This window comes from Aquarana catesbeiana, unplaced genomic scaffold (genome assembly GCF_042186555.1).
Source record: "Aquarana catesbeiana isolate 2022-GZ unplaced genomic scaffold, ASM4218655v1 unanchor235, whole genome shotgun sequence".
NCBI lineage: Eukaryota > Metazoa > Chordata > Amphibia > Anura > Ranidae > Aquarana > Aquarana catesbeiana.
The window spans coordinates 1,018,329-1,039,136 of NW_027362663.1; the positions used below are offsets into that span (position 1 = coordinate 1,018,329).

General features: G+C 45.5%; 1 protein-coding gene across 1 annotated transcript; it reads left to right on the forward strand.

Annotated features, from left to right (window-relative positions):
* The first annotated feature begins 1,601 nt into the window (after positions 1–1,601).
* Positions 1,602–16,311, forward strand: LOC141121944 (uncharacterized). The gene is made up of 7 exons (XM_073611708.1): positions 1,602–1,682; positions 10,896–11,023; positions 11,119–11,231; positions 11,348–11,445; positions 11,535–11,762; positions 11,868–12,009; positions 14,520–16,311. The coding sequence occupies exons 3-7, from the start codon at positions 11,147–11,149 to the stop codon at positions 15,680–15,682; spliced, it is 1,716 nt and encodes a 571-aa protein (XP_073467809.1). The 5' UTR covers positions 1,602–1,682; positions 10,896–11,023; positions 11,119–11,146; the 3' UTR covers positions 15,683–16,311.
* Positions 16,312–20,808: the final 4,497 nt, after the last annotated feature.

Genomic DNA, 20,808 nt, shown 5'->3' on the forward strand with positions numbered 1-20,808 from the left:
AATACCTACAAAAATAACTTATACCGGACTGCTGCTGTAACAAAGGTAAGTATTCCCTTTATCAACTAGAAGAGCATTATGTGTCACAGCGCTGTCCTATTGTGTGTGCACATAAATCATCACAAATACACTAAAATATGTGGAGACATTCATATATAAAGTGCTAGGGGCTCAAATAATATTCTCTGCAGATCTACTGCTTCCACTTTACACCTACTTCATTCATCTTATGGTGTTTATCAATAAATGAAGTAAACTGATCCATGTGCAAATTTATATACAACATAAAGTGCTTTGTGCTCAAGATGCTGTTCCCTGCAGATCCACTGCTTCCACTTTACACCTACTTCTTTAATCTCATAATATTTGCTGCTATATTAAATAAACTAAAATCCTGTGCAAATTCATGTAATCATACAATATTTTGTACTCAATATAGTGTTCTCTGCAAGTCCACTGCTTCCACTTTGCATCTACTTCTTAAAACAATCCACCAATGAAAAGTTGATAAGATGTAAAGTTTTCGGTGCTCCAAACTGTGCCAGCTGTAGTGTAGCCACGCCTTCTTCCACCTCTTACACACGTGATGGTGAGGGCGCCCCCTTAGTAGTGCTTCCCCACTCACCAGAGCAATATGACTCCCAGCTTTTCATCTACCAGAGTCACCAACATCCTTCACACTCTCCTCACCTCCGATGGCAAAGGAACTGGATCCTCCTCGCTCACTCCTGAGAGTCTGCTGAGCTTTCTGTCATCTCCCTCTTAGACTCCTCCTCCGACCGCTGTTCCAGCAGGAGCTCCGCCTCTTTATACACACTCAGAGCTCCGCCTCTTCATACACACTCAGAGCTCCTCCTCTTCATACACACTCAGAGCTCCGCCTCTTCATACACACTCAGAGCTCCGCCTCTTCATAAACACTCAGAGCTCCGCCTCTTCATACACACTCAGAGCTCCGCCTCTTCATAAACACTCAGAGCTCCGCCTCTTCATACACACTCAGGGCTCCGCCTCTTCATACACACTCAGAGCTCCGCCTCTTCATACACACTCAGGGCTCCGCCTCTTCATACACACTCAGAGCTCCGCCTCTTCATACACACTCAGAGCTCCGCCTCTTCATACACACTCAGAGCTCCGCCTCTTCATACACACTCAGAGCTCCGCCTCTTCATACACACTCAGAGCTCCGCCTCTTCATAAACACTCAGAGCTCCGCCTCTTCATACACACTCAGAGCTCCACCTCTTCATAAACACTCAGAGCCCCGCCTCTTCATACACACTCAGAGCTCCGCCTCTTCATACACACTCAGGGCTCCGCCTCTTCATACACACTCAGAGCTCCGCCTCTTCATACACACTCAGAGCTCCGCCTCTTCATACACACTCAGGGCTCCGCCTCTTCATACACACTCAGAGCTCCGCCTCTTCATACACACTCAGAGAGGAGAGAAAGGGGAAGGATATACAGTACATACACACACAGCACAAGGCCGTGTTCACACTGCGAGATGTTTCTAGGGGCTGCAGTTCCTCTGATCTCCACAAGGTGGTGATCTCACTTCTACCCAGACAGGAAGTCTCTATGGAATACAGACAGGAAGTGATGTCAGATATTGGCAGACATTCCATTTGGTAAGACATGCAGAGAAGACGCTGCAGGAACTGGCGGCAGAGGAGGTAATACGAAGATTAACCCCTTCAGGGATTTGTCTCTGAGCTCCTTCTTGCTATTCCTCGTCCTGCCTGTTGTTTCCTTGGATTGATTTTCTGTGTAGTGACCCCGGCTTCATCTCTTGGATGCGCTCGTCTGTTGCTTGTCCTGACCTTTATCCTGATTCCTGGATCTCCTCCTCATCTCTCCTCCATATCCTCTTACACAGCTTTTCTCCACAGCTGCAGTGATCCTGGGGGGTGGAAACTTGGCACCAGCACTCAGCAAAATCCATCCCCACCATTAGGAGCTCTGGAGAAAATTGTCTGCTATTTACACTCCGTTCCTCCGCACATCACCTGATCACATGAGAGCTTACTTTCACAGATTCCTGACAGATTTCTGTATGGTAAAGGTCAAAGTTCACTCTTCAGTTTAGGAGAGGTAGGACACACCCAGGAACAATGATTTGCTTTGCATGGGAGCCTCATATAGATGACCCCTCAAATCTCCCCATTCAAATGTCCCTCCATCCAGAGTCTATATGTCCTATGACATCACACTGACCTCACAGCTCCTCCTCCCAATGTCCCTCCATCCAGAGTCTATATGTCCTATGACTAAGGATGGGCTCAGGCGTGTTCGCAAGCTGCACGTGCCGAGCCCACCGGGAAGTCGGCACTGCGCTACGCTAATCACAGGCAGTGAGACATTTCCCGATCTCTGCAGCCGCGCATTGGGAAATGTCTCACTGCTTGTGATTAGCACTGCGCAGTGCCGATTTCCTGGCGGGCTCGGCACGTGCAGCTTGCGAACATGCCAGAGCTCATCCTTACCTATGAGATCACACTGACCTGACAGCTCCTCCTCCCAATGTCCCTCCATCCAGAGTCTATATGTCCTATGACATCACACTGACCTCACAGCTCCTCCCCCAATGTCCCTCCATCCAGAGTCTATATGTCCTATGACATCACACTGACCTCACAGCTCCTCCTCCCAATGTCCCTCCATCCAGAGTCTATATGTCCTATGACATCACACTGACCTCACAGCTCCTCCTCTCAGTACCAGGCGGCCTGTGGTGCGCCGGTGTACGCCAGCGCACGCCAGCGTGCGCCATTGTGCGGGCACGCGCATCGGCGCGTGCGCACGGCATTTGGCACCAATCGCCCTATTTAAACTGTTGGTGCACTTTGCTCAGTGCTGTCCAATCTGCAGCTCCCAGTACCCATGCTTCCTGTTAACCTCCTTGGCGGTAATCCCGAGCGTGACTCGGGTCTGACTTTTACTGTCAGGAGCGGTAACCCCAAGTCACGCTCGGGGTAACAGTGCAGAGCATCCAGCGGAGCCCTTACCTTCTCCTGGGTTCCAGCGATGTCCTCCAGTGTCCTCGGCTGTGCTCCGCTGTGATCGCCAGCGCGATCACAGCATCTCACTTCCTAGTTCCGTTCCCTGCGAGCAGCAGCGGCGCACGGGAAGGGAACTAGGCGGGAAATTCAAAAAGTTCAAAAGTTCAAACACAAAACACACATATAAAAAGAGGTGATACAGTGTAATCTGAGAGGATTACATTGTATCATCTCAGATCTCACTGATACAGTGCCCCTTGCCTCCAATAAAATATAATAAGATGGAATCCAAAAAGCGCCATTTCGCTACAAAATCGCCTTTGGAGCAGTTGAATGACAGCGACATGGAGTTGCTCCCAGAACTCAGCGATAGTGAGTCGTGGGGAGATTTGTCGTCTGACATTGATCTGACAAGTGACAGCGATGACAGCGGTGATGATCCTGCACCTGACATCAGCGATGTGCGCACTTGGTGCCCTATTGAGTGCGATACGGACCAGGTAGCGCCCCCAAGATTTCCCTTCACTGGATCACCTGGGATGAAGGTCGAAGTTGAGCGTGACAACCCTCTGGCATACCTGCAATTATTTCTCACAGAGGAGGTAATTGAAAAAATTGTCATAGAGACAAATCGCTACCAACAGCAGCAATCCGCTACGCTGCATGCCAGGTTTTCCCGAAGCAGAAGGTGGGAACCGGTGACTAAAGAGGACATCTGGCTGTTTCTCGGACTCATTATTCTTCAGGGGGTGGTGGGGAAACCACGCCAGAAATGGTACTGGACCACCAACAAGTTATTAGCCACTCCGTTTTTTGGTACTGTGATGTCCGAATACCGTTTTTCCCTCATCATGAAATATTTTCACTTCACTAACAATGAAGAGTTTGATGAGGCCACGCATCCTGCGCCCAAGCTAAAAAACAATTTCCAGTGGGCCTACGTGCCAGAAAGGGACGTCAGCGTGGATGAGAGTTTGATGGCCTACAAAGGACGCCTAAGCTGGATCCAGTATATTGCATCCAAAAGAGCGCGGTTTGGCATCAAATCATACATGCTCTGCGAGTCATCCACCGGGTACATATGGAACTCGGTCATTTACACCGGTAAAGGCACGAAGTTCAACCCCAGGTACAGCAATTATGGGATGGCCACATCATCTGTCCTTACACTGCTGGAGCCATTACTGAACCAGGGATATTGTGTGACCATGGACAATTTCTATACGTCGCCGGAACTGTTTGAGGTTTTGATCCAAAACAAGACGGATGCCTATGGCACAGTTAGGCCTAACAGACGTGACATGCCATCTATGTTTGGAAAGAAAAAACTAAAACCCGGAGAAATGGTTGCCTGGCAGAAGGGTAAGATGATGGCAATACGTTGGCGAGACAAGAAGGACGTGTGTCTCATGAGCACTGTGCACAATACCTCCACTGCCACGGTCCACACAAAAGGTGGGAAAGATGTGCTGAAGCCGAAAGTCGTCATAGACTATAATTGCACTATGGGAGGTGTCGACCGAGCCGATCAGGCAATGACCTTTTATCCGACTATGCGGAAACAGCAGAAAAAATATTACAAAAAGATTTTGAGGCATCTTCTGGAACAATGCCTTTGGAACGCTTACATCTTGTACCGAGCAGGGAGTGACAGGCCTCTTGTTCATTCAGATTTTATCTGGAAGGTGGCTGAGCAGATTTTTGCCAAACACCAGATGCCATCAGTTGATGTGAACAGACCTGGACGACGTGCTGTTGGTGTTGCCAACCCAGAACGCCTAACAGGTTGGCACTTTATGGACTATATACCGCCAACCGCAAAAAAGGCAGCACCTACCAGGATGTGTGTGGTTTGCTGTTCACACAGAGATGACAAGGGAAAAAAAATCAGAAAAGAAAGCAGGTTCTATTGTCCGGATTGTGACGTGGGACTGTGTGCTGTACCTTGCTTTAAAATTTATCACACTCAGGATGTTTATTGAATTTTCTTTGTCTGACAAATTTCTTTAGTTTGTATTACATTATTGAATAAAATTATATTATTTAAAAATTTAAAATCATGATTTTGTGTTTCAAACTTTATCACATCTGGGATGTCTACTAGAGTCTTGTTTAGTCAGGTTTAAGTAAGTAATTACTAAGAATTGCAGGCCTATAATACATAGCATCAAATTTCCATGCAAAATAATTGTACCGCTTTCAGCACAAAATTCCAGACAGAATCATCCCGCCAGGGAGGTTAACCTGTCTGAACGTTTGATCTCCTCGATACCCGGCTTGTCTATTGGATTACTCTCTGCTGTCTGCCTGCATCTGACCCTGGCCTGCCTTTGACCTTGAATCTGCCTGCTCCTTTGTACTACGCTGCCCGCCTGTTGCCAACCCTGCCTGTGACCTGGACTCTGAACCTGCCTGCTCCCTTGTACTGTGCTGCCAGCCTGTTTCCAACCCTGCCTGTGACTGGACCTGCCTAATCTGCTCCTGCTCTGCATCTGCTGCCTGTGCTCCAGCTTACTAAGAATCTCCAGTCCACTTGCACCAGGATCCTGGGCTTTACTTCCGCAAGTCACCCGCCAGGCTCTTATACCATTCTGTGCTCCCGTACCTCCTGTTCATACTACCAGGGGCCAGGAACCAGATACGTAAGGGAGACCTTCCCCTGCTGGATCGGGCTCATCAGTCAGGTACGTGGAAGTCTGACAGTATCGGACAGCCATGTCCAAGCCCGAGCAGGGAACCTCTCCCATGGAGGAACTGTGTAGACACCTGGCGGGTCTCACACAAGCTGTGAAGAACCTTCAGGAAGGCTATAATAGACTGGAAGAACGAGTCCAGGTTTTGTCTTCACCTACCAACCCTCAAGTTGCTTCTGCACCCTCAGTGGTAGTGCTACCCCCTGAGCCTAGGGTCCCTACACCCGAAAGATTTGCTGGAGAGTGCAGTAAATATCGGTCCTTCCGCAACGCTTGCAAACTTTACTTTGCTCTGCAACCACGCACCTTTTCTTTGGAAGTGACTAAGGTGGGCTTTGTGATTTCTCTTTTGTCCAGTGAACCACAGACCTGGGCCCACCGCCTTCTGGAGCAAAAGTCAGCATCTCTAGATAGTCTGGATGCCTTCTTTGCCGCTATGTCTCAGCTATATGAGGACCCTCAGTTAAAAGCCACCGCTGAATCCGCCTTGTATGCCCTTCAACAAAGGCGTAGACCTGCAGAGGACTATGTGCTGGAATTCAGGCGTTGGAGTTCTGATACAGACTGGAATGACACTGCCCTGCGTTATCAATTTCGTATAGGCTTATCTGAATCGCTTAAAGACGAGTTGGCACGGGTCGGAATACCCCAATCCTTGGAGGACCTTATCAACCTGTCTGTTCAAATAGACCAGCGTCTAAGGGAGCGCCACTCTGAGAGATCCACCAACCAATTCCGCCCTACCTGGGTCCTCCCCAAGGTCCCTAGTGCTACCAGCTCTGTCGGCCAATGTCCTCGTGCACCATCTACCCCGGTCCTCGATACCCCGAACCTATGCAGCTCGGTCTTCTCCGCCCGTCTCTCACTCCAGAAGAGCGGCAGCGCCAACGTGTCAACAATCTGTGCATGTATTGCGGAGAATCGGGTCACTATGTGAGATCTTGCCCTAACAAGACACGTAAGTCCCTTTCAACCTCTCCTAAGTATACACCTGCCTTGCCTAATCCTGCTAATCACCTTGCTCTCTCCATTATTCTACAGCTTCCAGGACAGGATCTTCCAGTCTCAGTCATAATTGACTCCAGAGCATGCAGCTGCTTCATTGACCCAAGTTTTGCTGCTAACCACCGCATTCCTCTCCAATCGAAGACTCAGGGACTCGCTGTACACCTTGCTGATGGCTCCACCCTTAGTTCTGGTCCTATCATCCAGGAGACTATCCCTTTGCTGGCCATCATGGGCACTCACCATCGGGAACTTCTTCGACTGGATGCCATCTCTTCGCCACTTTTTTCCCATTATCCTGGGAATGCCTTGGTTACAGGCCCATAATCCTAGCATTGACTGGGTAACTGGGGAAATTAAGTTCCTCTCCAGATATTGCCAACAGCACTGTTTGCACAGTACCTCCGTAAAACCCACTCAACTCCTCTGTCTGGACATTGACACTGAATCGCAGCAGGCAATTCCCTCTCCTTATCGGGACTTTCTTGATGTGTTTAGTAAGAAGGGGGCTGAGACCCTTCCTCCCCACAGACCTTATGATTGCCCAATAGAACTTCTGCCAGGAACTGAAGTCCCTTTTGGAAGAATTTTTCCACTAACAGAGCAGGAGCTGGATACCCTTAAGATCTATATTGATGAGAATCTAAAAAAAGGTTTTATCCGTCCATCCACCTCACCGGCCGGGGCCGGCATCTTCTTCGAGAAGAAGGATCACTCCCTACGGCCTTGTATCGACTGCTGGGAACTAAATAAAATAACCATCAAGAACCGTTACCCTCTACCTCTTGTGCCTGAACTTTTCCAAAGACTGTGTTCTGCAATAATCTTCACCAAACTAGATCTCCGTGGTGCCTACAACTTAATCCACATTAGAAAAGGAGATGAATGGAAAACAGCCTTCCGTACCCAGTCCGGGCACTTTGAGTATCTTGTTATGCCCTTTGGCCTGTGCAACGCACCAGCAACATTTCAACACTTTGTTAATGATATCTTCCGTGACCTTCTGGACTTGTATGTTATAGTGTATTTAGATGACATCTTAATCTTTTCCTCTTCAGTCACCGAACTTCACAGGCATGTCCGAAATGTATTAACCCAGCTCCGGCAGCATGGACTTTACGCCAAGTTGGAAAAATGCGAGTTTGAACTCCAGTGCATCCAGTTCCTCGGCCTAATCATTTCTGTCAACGGCATGAAGATGGATCCCCAAAAAGTGGCAGCCATCCTGGATTGGCCCGCTCCCTCCGATAAGAAAGGAGTCCAACGCTTCATTGGCTTTGCCAATTTTCCCGGAAGTTCATAAGGGGCTTTTCTGCAATAATTGCCCCATCACTGAAATGACCAAGCAAGGGAATCGATTCTGTTGGTCCCCTAAGGCGCAATCCGCCTTTGAAAAACTTAAGGGACTATTTACCTCTGCTTCCATCCTGAAACATCCAGATCCTGCCTTACCATTTGTCTTTGAAAAGGATGCATCAGAGTTTGCAGTAGGGGCAGTACTTTCTCAGCAGCAAGGTGCCAAGGCCCTCCTCTATCCAGTAGCCTTTTTCTCACGTAAGCTCTCCACTACGGAGAAAAATTACGATGTAGGAGATCGGGAGCTTCTGGCCATCAAGGCTGCCCTGGAAGAGTGGCGCTACATACTGGAGGGTACTGCACATCCCATTCTAGTCTATACCGACCACAAAAACCTGGAGTATTTGAGAACGGCCAAGAGATTAAAACCACGGCAGGCAAGGTGGGCTCTGTTTTTCTCCAGATTTCAGTTCCACATCACGTACAGACCTGGCTCTAAAAATATCAAGCTGGACGCATTATCCCACATGTTCCATGATTCCGGGGAATCCTTACCCCCAGACACCATCCTTCCTGCTGGAAATTTCCTGTTACTTCAAGGGGATCTCCTATCCCAAATAAGACAAGCCTCTATGGGTTGGTCCCCATCTGCTGAAGACAATGTAAGCATGCAATATGGTTTGTTCTGGCACAAGGACAAAATTATGGTCCCAGAGAATCTGAGGGTGGCAGTACTGGAAATCTGCCACGACCATAAGTTGGCCGGACATTTTGGTGTTCTGAAAATGACAGAGCTGGTACAACGCACATTCTGGTGGCCTCAGCAGGCAAATGACTGCAAGAGCTACGTGGAATCATGCACCACCTGCGCTTGGAATAAGAATAGCCGAACAAAAGCCTGGGGCCTACTAAGACCCTTACCTGTTCCAGAAAGACCCTGGAAAATGATTTAGATGGATTTCATCATAGAGCTCCCACAGGCAGAAAGTTTTAGAAGGTTTTACTACCATCTTTGTCATTGTGGATAGATTTTCTAAAATGGCTCACTTTCTACCCATGAAAGGCGCACCTTCAGCATTGGAAACAGCAAAAGTTTTCATTAAGGAAATAGTGAGACTGCATGGAGTCCCATCAAGTATAGTATCTGATTGAGGTGTTCAATTCACTTCCAGGTTTTGGAAGGCTCTCTGTGGGTCTCTCGAAATTGGATTGGCATTCCCATCTGCCTACCATCCCCAGACGAATGGGCAGACGGAGAGAACTAATCAGACTTTGGAGCAATATCTCCGCTGCTTCTTTGCCTTCTCACAGGATGATTGGGTCACTCTACTGCCTATTGCTGAGTTTGCCTACAACAACTCTTTGCACTCTGCCATTAAGCAAACGCATTCTTTGCCAACTATGGCTTCCATCCATCCTTCCTGCCCGGTTCCTTACCTGAGTGTGCGATTCCCGCAGTCTCCGAAACAATGGACTTCTTCCTCACCAACAATAAGTTACTACAGACCATGGCTAAAACCCAGGAATACAATAAGAGGATGTTTGACAGGAAGAAGCGAGGAGAACTCATCCTAGAACCTGGTAACCAGGTTTGGCTGTCTACAGCTAACTTAAAAATGGCCTGCCCCTCAAGGAAGATGGGTCCCAAATTCATGGGTCCTTTTTCGGTCAAGAGGAAAATTAATGATGTGACTTATGAGCTTGACTTACCCGATACATTGAAAGTCCATCCAGTTTTTCACGTGTCTTTGCTGAAACCTGTTACTCCCAATTCTTTTCCCGGCCGAAATACCGGCCCACCTGAACCTGTAATCATTAACAACGTGGAAGAATTTGAGGTGGAAGCAATCCTGGACTGCAGGAAGAGGCACAACCAAGTCCAATACTTAATTAAGTGGAGGGGGTATGGACCAGAAGATAATTCCTGGGAACCGGAAAGCAACCTGCATGCTGAAGAACTTTTAAGGGATTTATGGAGTGCCCACGCCAATAGACTGGCCCAAATGGGCATCCGGAGGCTTCCCTTAAGGAGGGGGCACTGTCAGAGAAGCTCCCAGAACAGACTCAGTACCAGGCGCCCTGGGGTGCGTGGGCACGCACTCGTGTGCGCCATTGTGCGGGCGCACGCCTGTGCGCGTCGGCGTGTACGCACGGTGTTTGGCATAAATCGCCCTATTTAAACTGTTGGTGCACTTTGCTCGGTGCTGTCCAATCTGCAGCTCCCAGTACCTGTGCTTCCTGTTAACCTGTCTGAACGTTTGATCTCCTCGATACCCGGCTTGTCTATTGGAATACTCTATGCTGTCTGCCTGCATCTGACCCCGGCCTGCCTTTGACCTTGAATCTGCCTGCTCCTTTGTACTACACTGCCCGCCTGTTGCCAACCCTGCCTGTGACCTGGACTCTGAACCTGCCTGCTCCCTTGTACTGTGCTGCCAGCCTGTTGCCAACTCTGCCTGTGACTGGACCTGCCTACCCTGCTCCTGCTCTGTATCTGCTGCCTGTGCTCCAGCTTACCAAGGATCTCCAGTCCACTTGCACCTGGGCACCTTACTTCCGCAAGTCACCCGCCAGGCTCTCATACCATTCTGTGCTCCCGTGCCTCCTGTTCATACTACCAGGGGCCAGGAACCATATACATAAGGGAGACCTTCCCCTGCTGTATCGGGCTCGTCAGTCAGGTACGTGGAAGTCTGACAGTGAGACTGTTGGTCCCGCATTGTATGTAATGATGTCAGAATACCTACAACAAGTGTTTAACCTACAGAGTGTGGGGGTCCTGTGTTGGTAAATTCTACATCAGCCTGAAGTGAGGCTTTAATAATATTGAGACCTGAATGGTGAGGTGAGGAGGATTCTGGGAAAATCATTTAACTTTGCTTTTTGTGTTCAGATCTAGAGTTTTCCTCCTGAGAAGTCTGGAGATCATATGACCATCACATTGCCTCCACCTCCCTCCCTGATAGAATAGAGAAATAAAAAGAAGATTCTAGAAGTCACCAGAGAGATCATCGAGGAGAGGTGAGCACTGTTGGGAATTCTGGGACATTAACCAGTAACAGACAAGGGATGTATCTGGATGGTGACTATCATTGTGTGTGTCACGTTCCTATAAGGTGTCAGGATGTCACTGTCTATTTCTCCATGGAGGAGTGGGAGTATTTAGAAGGACACAAGGATCTCTACAAGGACGTCATGATGGACAATCAGCCGCCCCTCACATCACCGGGTAAGAGGAGACTTTATTGTAAAGGAGAGAGCAGTACGGAGGGTACATCTAGATCCCCCATCATCTGATAAACACATAGAAACAATGTATTCAGTCAGTGTGTGTGTTTCCTACAGATGGATCCAGTAATGGGAACCCACCCGAGAGATGTCCCCGTCCTCTGTATTCCTGGGATTCCACACAGGAAGGTCACACCATCCCTCACCATCATCAGGTAGATGAGGAACAATCACTGATAGTATCTTTAGGATCTGAACATTATCTGCCTTGTTACCTTTGATGCCATTTTTATTCTATATTCAGAGTGGAAACCTGAGAGATCCTAAAATTGAGGTTAAAGAAGAGATAAAAGAGGAGGATGATGAGGATGGGGTGATGGAGGAATCAGAGTTTCTAAAAGAACACAAAGATCTGTACCAGGACACCATGGTGGAGTCATCCAGCTACAGAAATCTACCAGAGAGATGTCCCCGTCCTCTGTATTCCCAGGACTTCACACAGGAAGGTCACACCATCCCTCACTGTTACAAGGTTGGTGGGGCGGAGGTTATAAAACACACTTATAGAGACAATGTGTGTCACAATATTAAAGCTAACGCCTTGCAGATGATATTTTCTCTCATTTTCTTGATTTAGAGTGGAGATCCAATTGATATAGAATTTGAGGTTAAATCAGAAGAAGAAGAGAGGTATGTGAGGGATGATCAGCAGTCTATGGAGGAGGATGGAATAACGGGGACATTTATAGAGGAGGACACTCCTACAGAGATCAGCACAGGTGGGTCATTAACACTAAATACATTCCTCCACCCATACCGTTCACTGATTGGTCCAGAGTAGGGTGGGGACTGGGTGATATCAGCCTGTAATCCCCTGGTCACTTTCCTGAGCTGTGTTCCCCGTCCTGTATTCCTGTATTTCTCTCGGATAATCTTCCTTCTATGTGCTGCAGACACAATTTATGTATCTAGACTGGATTTATGGACATTCTGGGGTTCAGCTGGTAGCAAAATGTTGATTTTTACCATAGGTGTTACTAGACCTAGGTACCTGGGATATGTACCTTGTGTCGTCTTCCCCATGCCGGATCTAGCAAGATGTCTGACAGAACAATTCTCTCAGGGTTACTTGTTCTGTTGTCTGCTGACTGTGCCGGGTGGAGGGATATGTCTGTATAGTCTCAGACCCAAGTAAGAAATGAATCTACCACTGATTACTTAAGACCAAAAAAGAAGATCTTTTTTGCACCCATTTACTACCAGCTGGACATTTTATATCTGATGATTTGATTGGAGCACAGACTTACATGTTGATAATAATTTGATAACATACTCAAACTTTGGAACCTTAAACAGAAAGTGATAATGAGGGAGGAGTCAATAACCCAATGATGGTGGTCTTCAGGATCAGTCCAGTCTTCATCTTGGTTGTTCTCCCCCCATCCTCACTCTCTGACCTCTGGTGGGGCTCAGCCCCGCTGTTATTCATGACTAAATCATGGACTAAATAAGGAAGTGCAGGACTTCTTGTGTTGGGAAGATGGCAATGAGTGATAGAGGGGGTGGGGACACTCGTCCTATAATCCCCTCATCACTGTCACTCCTATAAAAGACAGTTCTCATTGTTTCCTCACTCTCTGACTAAGGTCCATGAATAAAGAAATGAACTGGTAGGAGATTCGGAGATGTAGGGCTGAAACAACTAATCGATTATAATCGATTATGAAAATAGTTGTCAACTATTTTCATAAACGATTACTTGGTCAGTCGATTAATTGGCCTGCATACAGAATGCATTATTTTTTTACATATCAGAAAATACAACTCAGTACACCATCCATACATGTCAGTAAATGCCTGAGAACTTGAATGCATGTGGTGCAATGCCTCATGGGACATGTAGTCCTGGGCAAGAGAAGGAAGCAAATGATTCTAAAGGCAGAAGTTTTTTTACCTTGCTATAGGGGAACTCTGTACTATACTTTGTAGCTTCCTATAGGGGAACTCTATACTATACTTTGTGGCTTCCTATAGGGGAACTCTATACTATACTTTGTACCTTCCTATAGGGGAACTCTATACTATACTTTGTGGCTTCCTATAGGGGAACTCTATACTATACTTTGCGGCTTCCTATATATTTGATCTGTGCAAAGCCATTACACAGAGCAGGTAATTATGACAAGTTTGTTTTAAACAAAGAAATCCAACATTTACAATGACTTTAAGGTCTCTGTGCAGGGAAGATCAGCATCTGACCCCAGAGAAGGTGGAGGCTGATAGACTGGAGGTGATAGAAGGCATTATTATTATATTTAAAGTAAAAGTTTACTAGTATTGTTCATTATATATAAAATTATTATATCCATGAAAAAAAGTCTCAGCTTTCTGTACTACTTTAATATAAAAGTTTTTCCCCCTCTAACCTCCATATATCTCCATGTGTGACTCCCAGGTAAAATCCCCATATATCCTACTTCTGGGTATATTTATTATTATATATATATGATATAAGATATATTACTTTAACTATTTCACAGTATAAACAAATCCCTTATAGTAGTGATTATCTGCTGGTTTTTGTACTATAAAGGACTATTTTTTTTAACCCCATCATAACAGATGATGAAATAAATCATGCTGCTGCTACTAAATGTCCTATGCTGGCCATACACGGATCCATTTTTGGATGAGAATATTCGCACAAATATTTGTATGAAAATTATTTGTACATTCGATGAATGGATGAGTGTAGTTCGAAATTTCCACTTGCTTTTAACATTCAATTTTAAAATGAATGTAACTTCTGAGCAAAAACCACATACACTATTTAAAAATTAGTTTGATGGAGAAAAGTTTTCTGTTCTGCTCCTGTGAATTTTTCCATCACTGTGGTGGAAAATGAACGCTGATTTGACCCACTAATGGTTAGAAAATTGGATGAATGTTTTTTTGAAAGAAAAATGAGTTTGTGTACGGCCAGCATAAGTGACATCAGGTGCAGGGAGCTTGTACCCACCTACCTGTCTATGACAAGGGAGTCTGTCATCCATCATATTATATTACACTCCTGTCTGATCATCTGCAAAACAGCGTTTTACCTCTTTTTTACATTTTAATAATTTTGATCTCTGATTCTGATATGTAGCAGATTCACCCTCTAATAATACATTTTAAGATTTGGAATTGTAAGATCCTCAGAGACAAAGCTGCCTGATGTGGGCGGAGTCCTGGTTTAGGGGAACCAATCCGCTCATATCTAGTAATAATCTTTTTATTTCTATTTTAGTAGATGGACGGGAGATGAGGAAAACCTCAGAGGATTGTCTCACTTTGTCTCCAGACTGTAAAGTAGAAGATGAGGACATCACACAGTATAGTCCAGGAGAAAACCCGGCTACCTCAAATGTCCATCCCCCACCACACAGTGTAGATGGACCATCGTATTCCTCTTATCCTGAGGAACCTCAGACTGTGAGGGACGGTGCCGTTCTTCCTACAGATAAGAGCTTTTCCTGTACTGAGTGCGGGAAGTGTTTCCGTTTTAAATCCCATCTTAATGTGCATAAAAGATTTCACACAGGTGAGAAGCCGCATCCCTGTCCTGAGTGCGGGAAATGCTTTATACAAAAATCAGACCTTGTCATACATCAGCGATCTCACACGGGGGAAAAGCCGTATTCCTGTCTTGAGTGCGGAAAATGTTTTTCACGGAAGTCCCATCTTTACACACATGAGAGATTTCACACAGGGGAGAAGCCATATTCCTGTCCTGAGTGCAAGAAATGTTTTTCGCAGAAGGCCAGTCTTTCCACACATCAGAGATCTCACACGGGGGAGAAGCCATATTCCTGTCCTGAGTGTGGGAAATGTTTTTCACAGAAGTCCCATCTTTCCACACATCAGAAATCTCACACGGGGAAGAAGCTGTACTCCTGTCCTGAGTGTGGGAAATGTTTTCCACGTAAGTCCCATCTTTCCACACATCAGAGATCTCACACAGGGGAGAGGCCGTATTCCTGTCCTGAGTGCGGGAAATGTTTTTCACAGAAGTCCCACCTTTCCACACATCAGAGATCTCACACAGGAGAGAAGCCGTATCCCTGTCCTGAGTGTGGGAAATGTTTTTCTGTGAATTCCTGTCTTTACAGACATCAGAGATCTCACACGGGTGAGAAGCCGTATTCCTGTCCTGAGTGCGGGAAATGTTTTTCAGTGAAGTGCAATCTTGACACACATCAGAGATCTCACACGGGGGAGAAGCCGCATTCCTGTCCTGAGTGCGGGAAATGTTTTTCAGTGAAGTCCAATCTAGACACACATCAGATATCTCACACGGGGGAGAAGCCATATTCCTGTCCTGAGTGTGGGAAATGTTTTCCACAGAAGTCCCATCTTTATAGACATCAGAGATCTCACACGGGCGAGAAGCCGCATTCCTGTCCTGAGTGAGGGAATTGTTCCTCACTGAAGTCCTGTCTTCCTGTACAGTAGGGATCCCACATAACTCTCGAGGTGTATTAGTGTCTTGAGTGCGTGTATATCTTCTATATGAATGTTGCTGGACATCACAGCTCTCATGTGGGGAAGAAGCACACCCTGATATACACCTCAGATATACTCCATGGCTGATCTTCATCATGTAACAAACAGTTCCAGGGGTGTGAACATTTTTTGAAAAAAACACTTGTCCGAGGGACTAAATCAGGGTCCCAATCTCCTTGTCCCTTATGACAATATCCTTGTCCCTTATGACAATATCCTTGTCCCTCATCTACCAGAGAGCTCAGCAGCGGTGTGGGAGTTCATTGAAAACTACAAGCCGACATCAACAAAGGACAGAACTCTGAGTTTCTTTAACCCTTTCACAGCCAGAGCTGGTTTAGCTTTTTTTTTGCCCACATATTTAACCCCTTCTATACCAAACACTTTCACCTCTTTTCTGCCCAGGCCAATTTTCAGCTTTCAGCGCTGTCACACTTTGACAATTGCGCGGTAATGTAACACTGTACACATGTGACATTTTTATCTTTTTTTCTCACAAATAGAGCTTTCTTTTGGTGGTACCACCACCTCTGGGGTTGTTCATTTTTTGTGCTACAAATAAAAAAAGACAGAAAATTAAAAAAATAAAGTTTGTCTTTGTTTCTGTTATAAAACTTTGTAAGTAAGTAAGTTTTCTCCTTCACTGATGGGCACTGATTGGCATCACAGGTGGGGCACTGATGGGCATCACTGGCGATCTTCACTGATGGGCCTGTACTGATAATCAATGCTGAATATCAGTGCAGATCCCCTCTGTCAGGAGATCCGCTGATCAGCTCTCCTCTACTCATGCCTTGTCAGCATGAATAAAGAAAACCTGATAACCAGCACTTCCTGGTTACAATGTGATTAGCTTTGATTGGACACAGCTGATCACATGGTAAGGATCCTACATCATAGGCTCTTTACCGAAATTAGAGATGCGGTGTGTCGGAGCGACTCACCACACCACCGATTGCCGCACGCCCGAGCGGCTTATTCTTCTGGACGTCATATGACCTCCAGTCAGGATAATGGAACCCCCGCCTGGCCATCATTCTGCTATAGGCCGGGCGGGAAGGAATTAAAAAATCGGTTTAGGCCTGAAGAATATATAAAACCCCCAAAACATGATATATTTTCTGAAAGTGGACACCCTAGAGAATCTAATAGCGGTAGTTACAATTTTTTTATGTCACACGATATTAACGCAAAAGTCTAGGAAATGTGAAATTTCTGTAAAAAACACACAAAAATTAATTTTAAGGTCACAAAAACTAAATAAATTACCCAATTTTTTGGTAAAATATAAAATCCGAGGTTGCACTGAGTAAATAGATACCTCACATAGGGCAGTCTTTTTTAACCAGGGTGCCTTGAGGTTTCTTCAGGGGTGCCTTGGCAAAATGCCGATCAATTGCCCCAAAATTGTATACACGCCGGAGGGAGGATGAAGCCTTTTAGTTACACAAAGCCTCAGGTTTTCATTGTACATCATTACATCCTTCTAGCTGCCAACCTCCTAATGACCAATGACATCATGAGCTGATAAGGAGGATGTCAGTTGCCTGAATATCATCCTTGTGTGACCCTCCCCCGCCTCTCTCCATCAGCTTTGGGGTCTCATTAGCTGAGTGATGGAGAAAAACTGAGGGAGAAGAGAAACATTGGAATACTAGTCAGTACCAGTTTGGGAAAGTGTATTTGCTTTGGAAGAATAAATCACTTATAACGTTGGGTGTCCTATGTGTGTGGATGTTGTTGCATTATGTAGAACTATTAGAATAGTTTTTACATTTTAGATGGGAGCGCCTCAAGACTGTCCATAATTTTGGAGGGCGCCTTGACTGAAAAAAGGTTGAAAAAAACTGACAGAGGACAAAAAGTCCCCTATGTGATGATTTTTTGGTGACAGGTTCTCTTTAATGAGACATCCAGGGTCTAAAAGACCCCCAATGTCTCCCCTGTGCTCCACTGAATGTAATACAGATCACACTGCATTATATTCTTTTCTGGCCTTGATGGCGGGGAAACTGTCACCGTGGACCCGGAAGTGATGTCATACATGTCTCTTCCGGGTCAGGAAGAAGGGGAGGAGAGCGGATGTGTGTCCTCTCTCCTCCCTCCCCTCTACCCATCATCACCCGCTATGCTGGTCCCGGGTCCCAGATGGGTAAGAGGAGCCCGGGATACATAGCGGGTGTGTGTCGGGGGGGGGGGCACTTTACTGGGGGGGGTGTGGAAACATTCGCTCAGCCAACCGAATGCTTCCATCCGACAATTAAACCTGCTCCTTGCTTGCCCACAGCAGTGCTAAATGTTAAAATAAAAACCTACCTGTCCGGTCCTCAGAACTGCATGTTCCGGGTGTCAGGCGATAGGAATTGTACATCCCTGAGTTCATAAGGAGATCAGAGATCACCAAAGACATGGATGAAGTGTTGTACCGTGTTGGCCATTGATAGCAGTAGAAAAATAAAAATGGAGTCATTACCTTTCATTGGCTGAGTACATTTTGTGATTTCACAAACACTTAGAGGTCTATTAAAAAAGAAAAAGAAAAATTGAACGAATGTGAGCAGCATTCACCCAGCTATGATAAATATTGGATGTATTTTATTTTATACACTGATTTCCTTGGCTCCATCTAGTGGTCATAATGCGGTATTGTGCTTTTTTTTTACTAATGGAGGTATGTCAGGAAAAATACCCCGTTATGGTCACTAGATGGAGCTGACAATCATAGGAAATCACTTTGCTACATTATGACCAGAATTATAAACAGCTGGATGAATGTTTGTCACATTCATCCCATGAATGTTCTATAAGTAGACCTCTTAGTTTCCTTCATCAGACATGTCTTCATACTAATACCTGAGATCATACTCATACAGTTTTTTGTGGATATGGTGATATATGGGGCTCGTCCATCAGTGGTTATTTGTGTCCACATGGATGAATTGTATCCGTATTACATATCTGAGAGATCATTTCATAGGGCAGAAGACAGACAGCCCATATCTTCAGTAAGACATTATTTACTAGCATACTTTATCTTTTACTGTTCATCTCATTTTTATATGTGGCCAATAGATGGGAGGAGAGACAGATATACCCCCATCTCTTGATACCAGTTGGTGTTGGTGAGTAGACCTTGAATTTACATATCCTCTATACAGCCTGGAGCCTTATATTGAATGTAGGAGGAGATTATAACCCTCATATTGTCTATATGTATATATCAAGAGAAGTTTCACTATTTAAACTTGGTATATGTTAACCACTTCAATACGGGGTACCCCCCTTGCACAGACCAATATTCAGCTTACAGCGCTGTCATTTGAATGACAATTGCACAGTCATGCAACACTGTACCCAAACACAATTTTTTATAATTTTGTTCCCACAAATAGAGTTTTCTTTTGATGGTATTTGATCACCACTGGGGTTTTTTTTTGCTAAACGAACAAAAAAAGACTAAAAATTTTGAAAAAAAAAAAAAAAATTTTCTTTGTTTCTGTTATAAAATTTTGTAAATAAGTACATTTTCTCCTTCACTGATGGGCACTGATGAGGCCTCAATGACGGGCACTGGTAAGGCTGAACTGGTGAGGTGGCACTGATGAGGTGGCACTGATGATGACGCATTAATATGCAGCACTGATGGGTACTGATAGGCGGCACTGATGGGCACTTATAGGTGGCACTGATTGGCACTAATATGCTGGACTGATGGGCACTGATAGGCAGCACTGTTGGGCACTGATGGGTGACACTGATAGATGGCTCTGATAGGCAGCACTGATGAGGCAATGGCAGGCATTACTGCTGGGCACTGATTGTCACATCTAATAGAAAAACCTGGTGGTCAGGGGTGGCATATGTGACGAACGCGGGTGTCAGATCCCTGCCCTCCTCGCTAACTCGCGACAAAGGACCGGCCACCCTCACACCACGCTGTCACTTACGTAACAATGCCACTCTCAGCTGTGCCCAGCACAAAGATTTTCCAGCTTGCGGGACCACAATCTAGGTGCGAGCAGCCTGAGAGTGATTGTCACTGGGCTAATTACACAATTAACCCTTTAACTGCCACCACCCCCGTTTAAAAGACTGAGCCGGGGGAGACTCGTAATTTTAGCAATACCAATTATAATTTTAGAATAAGTGTCTGCCACACACACTGCCACCACAGACAGGTCTGCTCAGAGTCTTACTCTACAACAGTAGCGCCCTTCAAGAGGCAAGGTTCGTTATAGCTTGCATTAAGAGCTTTAGAGACAAGGTTAACACTTTTCCACATAAGGGTTTATTATGAAAAGGTCAAAGTTGATGCAAATAAAATATTTACAGAAAAAAGATGTTTCAAAAAGATAAAGACAATATACAGCCACAAAGCAATAAGGTAGAATTGGGAAGGAATAATACTTGCAATTAATGTCTGAGGGTTGATCAGAGTTCGATCGATGAGCTAGGTATTCGGTTCTCGACTTGGCAGATGTTTCTTCTTGGATGGTAAAAGGAGAAATGACCATTGTCTTGGCATCTCCTCTTTTTTGTCAAATCAAAGGGGGTGTTGACAGCGACCAATCGTCTGGTCATCTTGTTTAGGGGTTGGTTGCTGGGAGGTGTCTACACTCATGACCATGTCCCAGGTAGATTTTGTGATACATACTCATATATCTGCATCTGTAGTGTTTACAGACTCCAAATATCCATATTATTATTCAACTTGAAATTTCCTTCAAAACAAATCTAAACATGCCATATCTATAATGTATAGTCTGCTTAGGAGGAATAAGTGGTACCAGTGGTTTCCCATATGACCTGACATAGGGGTGTCTGGACTTGAAACGTTACATATTATCTGAGGAAACTAAATATGTCCATATTATGGCTGTGCTACTACTAAGTCAGAAGTTATGAAACATGCTGAAATTTCATACTTATCCCACTGAGGTGTATTCAGACATTTTACAACCGAGGCCTGTTGGGTCTCTGAATGGAGAGGGTGACAGTTTTACGACAGGCCTGAACACTCTGCCCTTACAACA

Coding starts and splice junctions, on each gene's coding strand:
- LOC141121944 (XM_073611708.1), top strand. CDS start 11,147: ATGGAGGAGTGGGAGTATTTAGAAGGACACAAGGATCTCTACAAGGAC. Junction 11,232..11,347: donor GCCGCCCCTCACATCACCGG/GTAAGAGGAGAC, acceptor TGTTTCCTACAG/ATGGATCCAGTAATGGGAAC. Junction 11,446..11,534: donor CCATCCCTCACCATCATCAG/GTAGATGAGGAA, acceptor TTCTATATTCAG/AGTGGAAACCTGAGAGATCC.